The following is a 14,007-nucleotide window of genomic DNA, read 5'->3' on the forward strand; positions in this document are numbered from 1 at the left end:
TTGTTTCCTTTTTTAAGAACTGGACCAAATGATCTATGATGCAGTTTGTTCAGTTAAAAATAAATAGAAACAAATGTTTAATTAAGTTAATCTACTTCTTAAGAAAACTGTCAGTTGCTCTTGCAGCCTCAGTTTGTTGCAACACTGCCTCCACGGACAAGAGCGGTGCACTGTTTGATTTGAGGTTTAAACAGTTTGGTCTGACGAACAGCAGGGGGCGATACACTTCAACTTCTGACTGCTGGACGAGTACATTTTATACTTTAAGGTCATTTTACTGATAATACAGTTATACTTGGCTTTTTCCAGAGTGAGAGTATCATTACATTGTGGTATTGGTACTGGATCTGTGTACCTTTTGAACCTATGAAAGCTCCTCTGGTCATTTCTGATGGCACAGCTCTGGAGCTTGGAGGGTCAAAGGTCAACCTCAGGCCTGGACTGAAGCCTCGCGTGTGAGTCACAAAGACTGCTTTGTTTTCCTCGCGTTCCAACTTCCATCTGCCGTTTCCTTCATGTGATCATGTTCCTATTGTTGCTGCATGTTAAGAAGGAACAATAAAAACAAACTATTAACACAGACACACATCATGCAACATACAGGAACATTTCTGCAGCACATACATATGTTCACTCAAGTAGCACAATCACACTCCAACACTGTGAACGTACTGATGACATCAGCATTGTGAGCGTGTTACACCTCACATGGCTGCCACTGTAATGTACTCGTGCAACTACATTCATGGCGCTTTTATAGTTATACAATGCCTCTGATCACGATATCTCAGAGGGAGATATTGTACTTTTTACTTCACTAGGTTTTATGACTTGCATGCTTTAGTTATTTTTCCAAATCCTGTCCAGTGCCAGTGATGCATCTCCAGATGTGTTAAAGTTGAATGTTTGTGATAAGTGACAGATGAAAGGTTCCTTTAAGTGTTGAGAATATTCTCTTAATTATGAAGCTGAATGAGTGTGAACAACATGTTTCTGACGCCCTGTTGATCAAGAAACAGAAACTTGGAGATTCACTCAGGACAAACAAAGAGTCCAGTGTTGACGTGGAAATATCATTTTTATTGTCTGTACCAAACTTGATAGAAGAAAATTGGGTTTTCCGGAGTATAAGAAACACATTAAAGTCCAGCAGAAACAGAGAGGCTCACAGTGTACACGCTTATCGGCTCCGATTGTTGCTCGGCAAAAGGTCAGAGGTCACAGAAGCACCACCTTCACCTTTAAAGCCATCATTTCACGTTGCTCAGCCATCTTCAGAAAACAAAAACACACGTATGACGCTTTATTGCTTCAGCCAAACTGGGGATCAGTCAAGGAAACATGTGGATTTAAACCAGTGATGATCACCTGAGAGAGAATAGTTCTGGACCCCCAGAGCGGCTACAAGCTGCTGAGCATGTGTGACCGAAAACGTCCGAGGAAACATTTTGTCCCAAAGTTTGATGTCAAACGCTCCACTCACTCAAAACAACACATTTTACTACCATCACTAAACCAAACGGGAATTAACACACAACTACTTCCAGAAAAAACAGACGATTGACGAAAACCTGACACGATGAAAGACCTCGTCACATGACAAACCCCACCGACAGGTGACTGACGTGATGACAGCTGTGTGAACAGACTGTTGGGGGGGGGGGGGGGGGGGCTGGCACTGGGTTCAGCACAGAGGCCACGATGGAGGGAGGACGTCCGCTCCTCCTGACATTGCATAACAAAAAGCACTTCTTCTAAGGCTTGACAACACAACGGTTCTGTGGGCAGGTTGAAGTGTGTTCCTGCGTTGAGACGCTCCAGCAGACAGAGACATGTTCATGTCCTGCAGTGTGCGTTTGTGCTTGACGTGCTACGAGTTGTCTTGGCATCAACATACCGAACAAACACGGGTTTCACTACCAGGAGTCCTTATGAGGAGTTTCTAAGTTGGAAGAATTATTTTCACTACTTCATTCTAGTGAAAAAAAGATGAAACAATCGATTGAGAAAATTGGCAAATTAGTTGACAATGACAATGTTCATTAGTTGCAGGAATCTCACTCATTAACATACAGAACCACAATTGTAGTCTTTGAGTACATTTCCTTTTCACAAGCTTCCTGACAGCAACAAGTGTTTTGGGAAACTCTGCACATCGTCGTCTCTGCACCGCAGCACATGAAAGACTTTCAGCTTCAGTTTACTGTGGAGTTACTTCCACTTTCAGGTGAGCAGCAGAGGAAAGGGACTTTTTATTTATCCCCAGAAGCCCAGTTTGATCATTTTCCTCCTGCATTCATAAAGCACTGGGTGCTGTGAGTAAAACAGGCCAGTTGTCCTCCAGCGTTCACCCAAAAAGAACGACAGAAACTCAAATTCAAGCTGAAACTCAGACCGAACCGTCGCTGGTTTGAAGCTTCGTGCTGCAGTGCAGAGACAAAAGATAAGTTACTGCACCACATTAACATAACTTAAGGCTAAAACACAAGAGCATCCATCAAATAATTCTTTGGGAAAAGAAAGTAAAAAAATTCTGAAAACAAAATCAAATAATTTTGAAAGGTCAAAGTCTTGATGTTTTTTAGATGTGGTCTTACTGAATGAAGGCAATTACCAGAAAAAAAAGAAAAACAAACTTCAGGCACCGTCTGATGTGCAACATTCAACCCGGCAGCGTGTTGCATCATGTCACCGACACACTGAACGACTGACACACTGAACGACTGACACACTGAACGACTGCTCGTCTGAGTCGCTGATGGAGCGGCGCTCCACCAGCTGATGCGTTCCTCTAAACAGGAATCTGCTGGACTCCGCCCCCGGATTGATCTTTGATTTCGTTCTGCAGAATATATTTAGAACGTCTGCAGCTGTGAACATTCATACCACTGGGTGACACTTCATTTCCACCTCATCGTTTAGCAAAATAACTACGAACGCCTTGAATTGAACTGAAGTGAAACACACTTTTCTTTTTGCTTGGTGGTTTTGGATGGAAGACGATCTGCTGCAGCCGGACATCTCAGCTGCTGTCAAAATACCTCCAATGTTGTTTATTTTTAAAAACACAATAAAATATGACTAACATTACAAACATTTGCCCAAAACAGCACTTACATTAATGCAAAATAAAATAAAAAGTTATGAAAAATGTATTTCTTATGAAAAGCAACATGTTGTGAATAAGGCCATTGATGAAGTTGTGTATTCTAATAACACATTTGCTGTTAACAGTTTGTGTGGAATCAACATTACTGTGTTGTTTCAAGTCAGGTACAAATATACAGTGGGGGAAAAATAAAGGTCTCAAATCAGATCCACAGTATTAGTGCTAGAATTGGTCATTCGGGGAGTCGAAGTGGTAAAGGAAGAGGAAGCGGAGCCTGGCTGGCTTTCCCAGAAAGGAATATGCTCTCATCATGGCAACTTATTTTCTTCAACCATTTTGGAAAAAAACTAAATCCAACATTAGTAATCAGAGCTCCATCAGAGCATCAGAGCCGCGTTAACAGATCAGATGGACAACACGCCGTGAACACGCTCTGGACCAGGAACTATTCTGATGAACTGGAGCTCAGTAAGGACCACTGGTGTAATAAAGCAAAAAACAGTGCATGGACTTACAAAACAGATTCTCAAAAAGTCAAAACAAACTGCTGTTAATCTTTTTGTTGTTGTACTTTTTACTAAACGTTGATCAGAAGACTGTCATCTCACATCCACACAAAGAGAAAGCCACTTTCCTGGAGTTAAGAATCGCACATGTCAGAGCCCTGAACGTGACCTGAGGGAGGTTTGATCTGAACCGCAGCACTTTAGATCCACGACAGGACCAACAGAGCGATGTTTAGAGAGCGGGGGAAACGAAACCGAAAAAACAAACGACTAAAGTTGAGATCATGACAGGTACCCAGAATGATAAAGAAAATTAGATAATGGTGGTAACAGTAGCACACATTTACAAAAGCTCTTCTGAAGGCCAATGGGACCAGGATGAAGATGTGTTCTTGGTAGAAAAGAAACCAGGCCAGCAGAAGACCGACGGCCGCCTCGTCCCACACTGAGCCTCAGCGGTGAAGTGTGTGAGGTCCACACGTTGCTTTTAACTCTTTTCATTTTGCTTAGAACGATATCGGCTCCATCAAACTGTCAAATTATGTTTCTGGAAGCCTGCGGGCTCAATTAAGTTTAATTTTTTTCACCATTTCAAAACACACAACCCTTTGATAGTATGACTAAAATTGGAACCAGCGAGCAAAAATACAATAAACGCCTCAGATTTGGTTAAAAATGATGCAAAACTTAAGGTTTTAGATGGAAATGTGTGTGAATTTCTTTTGATATTGTCCTCACTTCTGTGCAAGCATCTACCTCCAAAATAATACAATTCAGTGTCAACAGCAGAGGCACACATGGCTACAGTGCCATCAAACAACAAGCAAACAGTTGGGGTTAGTTTGGGACAACGTGAACGTGTTCTGACAGCCGGGTCCTTCAGAGGAGGTTCTTTGAAGATTGATTTTTTTAACACATACAACCACACAACGTATATACACACACTCTCACGCGCACACGCACAGAACATAGTTTCACACTCAAAGTCCATTACAAAAACCAGAAAGGTACTGCACAGTCTGGTTTTGGGAAGGATGGGATTACAGGTGAGGGGGAGGAGCCTGAACGCTCTCGCAGACCGACAGGGTCGAGGAAGAAGAGGCCGTGACTGAGGCTTTGTTGGTAAAGGATCTTTCTGGACAAAAAGGAGCAGAGCCGTACGGCAGCTGAAGGCTAGAAGAAGAAGTCCGGCAGGTTCAGGAGATGTTAGGTGTTTGGGCACAAGGCGAGATCAGGTTGGAAACTGGATATAAAACCAAACTGGCCGTCTCGGCTTGAAGAAGATCTCAAGGTGGGTTTGTAGACCAGAGCATCCGAGGGAAAAGTTGCTTGTAGTTGATTAAAACTCCTCCTGCTCTTCAGCATCGGGTATCACAAAACCCTCCTGGAGAGAAATAGAGATATGAATAAACAATGTATTTATATGAAAAAAATATCAATATTAATCTCTGAAAATGACTATAAATATTTGAAAACAATAAGCAATATGATATGATCTGTGGCGTCACAAACGAGCTGGTACATTGAGGCACTTCCAGAAGCGCCGAGCGAGCAGGAGAACATTTTATATTCATGTTTCTTGACTTTGGCTGAAATAGTTTTCCCCCTCTTATGAATATTGTGAGCATGAATCACACCATTAGGGCATATTATTATGAATATTGTGAGCATGCAGCACACCATTAGGGCATATTCCTGGTATGTAAAAACATGCTTGGCACTAAACGGGTTTCCAACTCTGATTTCTGAGAAACATTTCTGGAATCTACGACAAATCGTCTGTTGCAGCAGCACAGAGACAGAGAATTATCGATAAAACCAAAAAATATACAAGATACAATATAGATCCCGCACATGCAACCAACAGTGCAGAACTTAAGTGACATAAAGGTTCGGTCAATAGCAGCAAGTCAGTCGAGTGCCGCTGAAAACGTTCAGCCTTGGCGAGCGAGCTGCATGCCATTCCTCTGGAGGAATTACAATCAGCAGTTAACAGCAGAGCAAATGGTGTCGCATCTAATGCTGGACGCATTGGTTTATTTTGGGGATAGAAGAATAAGGATGGTAGTGTTTTATGTCCATCGACTTCTGGGCCTTCAGAGTGAGATCACTGGACTTAAGTTCCTAAAACCGGATGGCAACTCACGTCCGTGGCGTAGAGGATGTCGATGATTTTCTGCAGCGTGGGGTCGCCCTCGCCTTCCTTCTCCTGGCAGATCAGCTCGATGTTCCGCAGCTTACCAAAATAAAAGTCTCTCTCCTTCTCCATGTCCTGAATGGTAGATTTCAAGATCTCCACCTGTGAAGAAAAAAGGGCCAAAACATGAAGTTGTTAATTAACATTCACTTATCAGGTGACTGTTTCCTATTTGGAGACAAATAAAGCTCAATATTTAGTTTACTTGTTGTAGAAGTAACACATGATTTCACTTGTCAATAGGGTGTATTTCTTAAGCTGTGGTGCCGACCTCATTCATGAGCTCCACCCTCTCGTCGTCACGTCCGCCCATCCCCGGCTTCCTCGCACTGACATTAGCCAACTTGGGCGCTACCTTGGCAACAGGTGGTCTCTGAGGAGCTGAAGGAGGAAGAAAAACAATCTATGAACAAAAGAAAAACTTGAAATAGTATTCATTTCATTTCAAACGGTTTGAATGGAGGAGCAACCAGCGCACGGACCTTGACTGAGGGCCTTCTTGGGCGTCTTGGTGAGGGCTGACATGGCCGTGAGGGGGACGGGCATGGCGTCCTGGCCCTGCCTCGCCTCAACCGGGTCGTATTCTTTCCCATCGTAGTTTGCATCAAAGAACTTCTTGAACCACTGGACGAACTCAAAGTTGTCCTGGAACTTCCCCTTCACCAGTTTGTCTACTGGAATGATCTGGAAGCAGAAGCAGAGCAACATGAGCGGGACGTTTCCACAGGCGCTCGTCTGCTCGCGTCAAGCTGATGGCGTTAAAATCCTTAATTAAAATTGTATGGAGGAAAAAGAGAATGTGAGTTCTGTGTCGGCGTATACGTGTTACTGCTGGTACGGTTACATTTTCAGTATCACCGTCAGTACAGATTATTTGTTTTAGTACGAATACAGAAATCATACCTTTTATTAGATATTAGAACACATTAATCTACAAAACACTTCAATCAAAGCTGCAATAGCTGATGTTATTGTCAACTTTAGAGCGCAGTGAAGGTGAACCAGAGCAGTGAAGTCCTACTAACTATAAAACTATAAAGCTCCATAAAGCTGAGGGGCTGCAGTTGAGCTCAGCATCCTCAGTTTCATCACTTCAGACAATGGAGCCCTTTCAGGCCGCCTTTGACACAAAGCTTTTTATAAGTATATCGGCTATTAAGAAAAAAAAAGGTTAACCGTACAATTACAAGGTACATAAATGAGAAAATTAGAAACCAAATAATGCTATATTAAATATTTCCATAGTACTGTGGTTTTATCTTGTACTAAACTAAAAATACTTAATACTCACAACTACAGATTTAAAGAAAAGAAAACGACGTCACTCATTAGAGACAAGTTCATCTCATGAGTGTCATAGCACTGCAACACTGACTTAGAGGGCTCCTTCTAAAATGATGAACTTAGAGTGTATGGACTGAGGAGGCCAGAGGAGGACTGAGGAGGCCAGAGGAGGCCAGAGGAGGCCAGAGGAGGACCGAAGAGGCCAGAGGAGGCCAGAGGAGGACAGAGGAGGCCAGAGGAGGCCAGAGGAGGCCAGAGGAGGACTGAGCAGGCCAGAGGAGGACAGAGGAGGACCGAAGAGGCCAGAGGAGGCCAGAGGAGGCCAGAGGAGGCCAGAGGAGGACAGAGGAGGCCAGAGGAGGACAGAGGAGGACAGAGGAGGCCAGAGGAGGACAGAGGAGGACAGAGGAGGCCAGAGGAGGCCCGAAGAGGAAATATAAAATGTCAGCAGTAAATCCAGTCACTCAGCGATGGAAGAGTCGCACATCATGAGACAATACACAAAGTACATCTTGTAGCCACAATGCCGGGGATTATACCTCTAAACAACTATGAATACACTGATGTGCTCAACGTGCTCAAGCCTCTGGTCCACCGACCCGAGTCAAGACTGTTCACTTCAAAGAGCACAGCTCCAGAATAACGCCGTCAAACGAATGGATGGCAGGAAGAAAGGAAGTTGTAACATGAATTAATTATTGCAGCTTTGTCAATAGTCCTGCAAGCTGCTGCATGTTCAGATGACTGAACAAGGGATCTGCCCCGAACTGAAATGGTTATGTTGCAACGAGTAAATTAAGCCAAGAGTACTTTATTCACGTGGACAAAACAGGTTTTAGAAAATATAGTTGATTTTTTTTAATTAGTAGTTATTTCTATAAATGGGAGTCATTTATTTTGACTGATAACAATGTGGAGTACACAGACACTCAGTAAATAGCATCCAAAGAGAACAACAATAACGAAGCACTCGGAGAAAACAATACGACTCATGACCAGATCAGCAGAGGCAGCTCAGCTGGTCGGATGAAAGAAGGTTCAAACCAGTAGGAGACCACTCAGGAAACAGCTGACTTTAAAAATAAAGTACTAATCAACCAGGTTGAAAAACATGAAAACATGTTGGTTCCTGTTCTTAGTACAGTTCTACCAGTTCAAATACATATTTAATGTTTTTACCAGTCTTTAAACTGCAAGTTCATTATTTTCTACATGGGCAAATGGGTGTGTGAGAAGGACTCTAGCGTTTAATTGTAGTGTTTTTCACACCACAGGAAAGTGTGCAGGTTTCCAGTTAATCTAGACCAAATGCAAACTAATTAACAAACAGGTGACATAATTCATGTTCACCTATTTTCAGGGCGACTGATGTTGGCTGTAAATAAAGTTGCTGTTCTTAAGATATTATTCATGTGATTCCAACACTTTCTGTTGCTGCTCCACATTAAAAGCATTTCCTGTTTTCAGTGGAATTATGTTATCTTTTAATAAGATACCAGAAGATGCAACTTCAGCCAGATTTGGTCATTTGTCAGAAAAAAGCCACAGTGTGCTGGTCAGATCTGTTTATGGTTTTGTTTACTTTGACAACAAATTATTAATTTGTTAAATATGTTATAACAATATGTAGTATAAACGTGTTGTAGAGAGTTTGTTTCATCATAATACTTTGAAACTGCTGAAGTGCAACAGGTGCACATCACATGAAACTTCACTTCATTTGTTGTCAAAGTAAACAAAACCATAAACAGATCCTGATTTAAAAACATGGGTCCAGTTCCAGCAGCACAGGCTCCTACCGCCGTTCATGTTTCAGGCTGTATATTATAGAATACAGTCAAATTATATTTGTTTAAAAATGAAAGTAGGATACATCCTGTCAGTTTAAAATGTGTATGATGTTACTTACTTTGTCAACTCCCATCTTTTTGAAGGAAACTTGTAGAAGCTTATAGTTGTGGATGTATTCATGCTCCAGCTTGGCACCAAATTTTACTTTCTTCAGAGGTAAAGAGTTGGGAAACAGCATGTCCATGAACTGGCAATATGCAGCACCTGAATTAAAATGAACAAAAAGAATTACATCACAAGTATACTAAATACACAATATAGTCCAAAAAAATAAAAATGACCTAGTGTATCATGAATATTTAAACATTCCTTTAGCTTTATAAAAACAAAAAAAACACAGTTCTTTTGTACTGTAATCGATTCATACGGTTAAAGCAATAGGACATGTTCCCTTGGGCTTCCGTTGCCCTTAAACCAGAGTCAGCCAATGTATCTGGCAAACTGTGTACCATTTGCTACCTATGAATTTTCTCTCTCTGATGAAACAAAGGCTCAACTTAAGAGGACATGTTTTATTGGCCTTTCCGATAAAAGAAGCTTCAATGCGTTTCGTATTATTCAGCATCAGCGGCAACAGTTTCAAGAAGTCTGACACCGGTTTGTAAACGCAGCAGATCTGTGATTCTCACAAAAAGATACATATTTAAAGAAATACAGTTCTTACCTGAACACAACATATTTAAAGAAATACAGTTCTTACCTGAACACAACATTTCTATCTTGGTGAGATTCATCTGTAGAGATTCATTGATCCAGACCAACATGTCATGACGACTTAAGTTGTCGCTGGTCACTGAGGTCGAGTACACGTTCACAGCCATTGTCGGTCACCTGTTGACAGAGAGGGGGGAACAAGTGTGAGAACGATTAATCTGTCAGAAAAATGAGAGCGTAGACAAACTAACTGGTCTCATCCAAACGTACCAGCACAAAGATGGTAATGGGTGAGTTAGTATTGAAAATAACATGATTGACAACTGCCTAATGGCCATTTACACATAAAGCAACTGATTATTACTTCAGAAACAATGGACTTTAAATAAGTAATTAACCCTTTAAAATTGCAGAAACACTGGGGCTGCAAATATTGATTACTTTCATTAGCAATTAATCGGCAGAGTATTTTCTCGACGAAGTATTCGCAAAGTCTGCAATATTTAAAAATGCGATTCACAAATTTTCAAACCAAAAATTTGTTTTTAGTAAATATTCACATTTTTAATGCCGGAACGAGTGATTTACTGGCTTTAAAGCAATTCAAAAATGGATGACAATTGTTATTATTTTAATCAACTGATCGATTAATTAACTAATTACAGTCCAAGCAACATCATATATTTATGCTCAGTTAACAAAAAATGTAACAGAAGATTTAAGCCATCCTTTATGGACTACAATCATTACATACATCCAAATAAGGTGTCTAGTTGCAGCAGCGACGCTCATCCACAGTCCCTGCTGTGGCTCATTTCCAGGTGAGACCAGTTGTTTCCTCAACAGCTGAAAGTACTAGCCAGGACCTTATAGTAATGTAGCTTCTCTTCAGATGTGGTCAACTATTGTATTTGGATGAATAAAGAATCTGAACGAATGGATTCAAAGCAGAGGAATTTAGCTAAATGATCTAGACTAATACTATCAATAACATATGAGAGCTAAAAAATATATCAAGTAGTCAGAAGAACAGTAGCAGAAAAACCAAACACTCTGCTTCCAGCTACTCAAATGGATAGTTCTGTTTAATATGTAAGCAAGTACATTTACTTATGTACCCCCAATACAATTGTGAGGCACTGGCGTTTTACATTAGTATTTCCATGTTGTGCTACGTTATACTTCTATTCGTCATTAAAGATGAATCTACCTTGCGTAATACACACACACTTCAAATTAGCTCAAAGTTGACCAGCTGCAACATTAAGGGGATAAATACACTGGATTCATGATTATAATCCAGTAATATAACTAGTATCTATGATCGTGAAATGGTCCATTCCGCATTTGAGTACTTTGTCGCTACGAGTATTGTATTTGGTTAATAATCAGAATTTAGACAAAAAGGGGACGCATTTTTAAATGTCATCATTGAAATAACATGAGCCAATTTTGTTTGTTTCAATAATGAAATGATCATTAATGCAGCTGGACATCTTCCTCACATTTTGGCTGATAGCAAAGCACCGTTAACGTAACAGGGCCCCGGCGAGGAACCAGTGAGCTCAAGACAGCTAGCCAACTGACCAGCTAGCTTAGCTCAGCTTAGCTTGGTTAACCAACACACTGTTAAAGTACGTTCAGTTAACTGCTCATACAGACTATTTAATAAATTACATATACGCAATTTGGCTTTTTTTTCAAATTATATTGGCCACCAATTTGTATCTAGAATTTAGTTCAGTTTCTGCCACCGGGTAAACTCGCACACTTAACGCTAGCTATTGTAAGCCGGTCATTGACACGGTTTCCCCGCCCTGAGCTCACGGAGTTTGCCGGTCACCGTTAGTCATCGTTAGTCATCGTTCGTTCGGTGGCCCTTCCGCGGGGGAGATCGGAGGTCACCGCATCAAACAACAGTTACAGAAGAGGGCTGTGCACACTGGGAGCCTCGCCCGAGCTGAGTTCCTCTCAGTCAAACAGCTAACGTTACGTCTCTGCTCGTCACAAGCTAGCACCTCTGCTAATTTAGCCGCCGTTTCGCAGGATAATATCGCTGAAGACACCGTGTTTCAGTTACACCTACCGGGAGTTGTTCGGCTTTCTCAGATCTTGGACACGATGGTTTTGTTATTTGTCTCGGCTGTAACGCTGTGTCAGAAAGATGTCTGACGGTATCTGTAATTGTTTCGATGTCACAGCTACTTCTGCTTCTTCTTCTTCTTGGCAGCTCACGTTCTCTCTACCGGCAGCGGAAGAACCGATTTATTGACGTCATGACGCAACCGGGTAACCGGAGGGTAACGCCTAAACGTAACGACGTCGTGACGTCAGGTTGCGTAGAGGCGATTACTGTCTTGATTTTTTCCCCCATATCTTTAATTGAAAATGTTTTAAATACATTTTGTAATTATAACGAACGTCTTCAGTAAATGTAGTACAATATTGATAGTTAGAAATCAATAGCAACAACAATATAATAAATAAATAAAGGTTATTTAGTTCATGACAGAGATGTGTCCAAAGATTAAACAAAATAACACAATATACGTTCCAGTCGTCCCTTGCTATAACGCGGTTCACCTTTCGCGCATTTTTTTGTTTAGATTTTTTTTGTTTACAGCGTACAGTATGAACGCGCATTGTGTTCTGCACCCTGATTAGCTAAGGGACTGTACTGTACACCCTTGTGATCAATCTCCTCCGTGCAGTGTGTCCTGTACAGTACAGAATACGTTCCGCTGAAAAGTCAGCTGAAGCATTATTAACGTTTATTAAACATTTAATCAAAATGGCTATAATTTAATGGTTTGATTCTGCAAACTGTCTTTTAACTTTGTTTTTTAATAAAACATCTTGGCTTGGCCAATCAGCGTTGTTCACAGCGTCTCCGACGTTATGACGTTATATCAAGCTGACTAGCTAACGTTATACGTTAGCTAACGTTATACGTTAGCTAACGTTATACGTTAGCTAACGTTATACGTTAGCTAACGTTATACGTTAGCTAACGTTATACGTTAGCTAACGTTATACGTTAGCTAACGTTATACGTTAGCTAACGTTATACGTTAGCTAACGTTATACGTTAGCTAACGTTATACGTTAGCTAACGTTATACGTTAGCTAACGTTATACGTTAGCTAACGTTATACGTTAGCTAACGTTATACGTTAGCTAACGTATAACGTTATACGTTATACGTTATACGTTAGCTAACGTTATACGTTAGCTAACGTTATAGCCAAGAACGTTATACGTTAGCTAACGTTATACGTTAGCTAACGTTATACGTTAGCTAACGTTATACGTTAGCTAACGTATAACGTATCTAACGTTAGCTAACGTTATACGTTAGCTAACGTTATACGTTAGCTAACGTTATACGTTAGCTGATCAAGCTGACTAGCTAACGTATAACGTTAGCTAACGTTATACGTTAGCTGATCAAGCTGACTTATAACGCTGACTTATAACGTTAGCTAACGTATAACGTTAGCTAACGTATAACGTTAGCTAACGTATAACGTTAGCTAACGTATAACGTTAGCTAACGTTAGCTAACGTATAACGTTAGCTAACGTTAGCTAACGTATAACGTTAGCTAACGTTAGCTAACGTATAACGTTAGCTAACGTTAGCTAACGTATAACGTTAGCTAACGTTAGCTAACGTATAACGTTAGCTAACGTTAGCTAACGTATAACGTTAGCTAACGTTAGCTAACGTATAACGTTAGCTAACGTTAGCTAACGTATAACGTTAGCTAACGTTAGCTAACGTATAACGTTAGCTAACGTATAACGTTAGCTAACGTATAACGTTAGCTAACGTATAACGTTAGCTAACGTATAACGTTAGCTAACGTATAACGTTAGCTAACGTATAACGTTAGCTAACGTATAACGTTAGCTAACGTATAACGTTAGCTAACGTATAACGTTAGCTAACGTATAACGTTAGCTAACGTATAACGTTAGCTAACGTATAACGTTAGCTAACGTATAACGTTAGCTAACGTATAACGTTAGCTAACGTATAACGTTAGCTAACGTATAACGTTAGCTAACGTATAACGTTAGCTAACGTATAACGTTAGCTAACGTATAACGTTAGCTAACGTATAACGTTAGCTAACGTATAACGTTAGCTAACGTATAACGTTAGCTAACGTATAACGTTAGCTAACGTATAACGTTAGCTAACGTATAACGTTAGCTAACGTATAACGTTAGCTAACGTATAACGTTAGCTAACGTATAACGTTAGCTAACGTATAACGTTAGCTAACGTATAACGTTAGCTAACGTATAACGTTAGCTAGTCAGCTTGATATAACGTCATAACGTCGGAGACGCTGTGAACAACGCTGATTGGCCAAGCCAAGATGTTTTATTATCCTTAAA

General features: G+C 40.7%; 2 protein-coding genes across 2 annotated transcripts in view; both read right to left on the reverse strand.

Annotated features, from left to right (window-relative positions):
• Positions 1–481: 481 nt before the first annotated feature.
• Positions 482–14,007, reverse strand: part of LOC137799835 (uncharacterized) — a 28,483-nt gene continuing 14,957 nt past the window's right edge. Inside the window, exon 27 of the mRNA XM_068596677.1 lies at positions 482–538. Within this exon, the coding sequence (XP_068452778.1) occupies positions 514–538 (25 nt within the window). The 3' untranslated portion in view covers positions 482–513. The remainder of the gene's footprint in view (positions 539–14,007) is intronic.
• Positions 1,060–11,874, reverse strand: mapre1b (microtubule-associated protein, RP/EB family, member 1b). The gene is made up of 7 exons (XM_068596681.1): positions 11,688–11,874; positions 9,648–9,778; positions 9,006–9,151; positions 6,295–6,496; positions 6,084–6,193; positions 5,762–5,914; positions 1,060–4,999 (listed from the first exon to the last, which is right to left on the reverse strand). Exons 2-7 carry the CDS (start codon positions 9,766–9,768, stop codon positions 4,955–4,957), a joined length of 777 nt encoding a protein of 258 aa, XP_068452782.1. The 5' UTR covers positions 9,769–9,778; positions 11,688–11,874; the 3' UTR covers positions 1,060–4,954.

This window comes from Clinocottus analis, unplaced genomic scaffold (assembly GCF_023055335.1).
Source record: "Clinocottus analis isolate CAN_PGR_092001 unplaced genomic scaffold, fCliAna1.0.p SCAF_39, whole genome shotgun sequence".
Taxonomy (NCBI): domain Eukaryota; kingdom Metazoa; phylum Chordata; class Actinopteri; order Perciformes; family Cottidae; genus Clinocottus; species Clinocottus analis.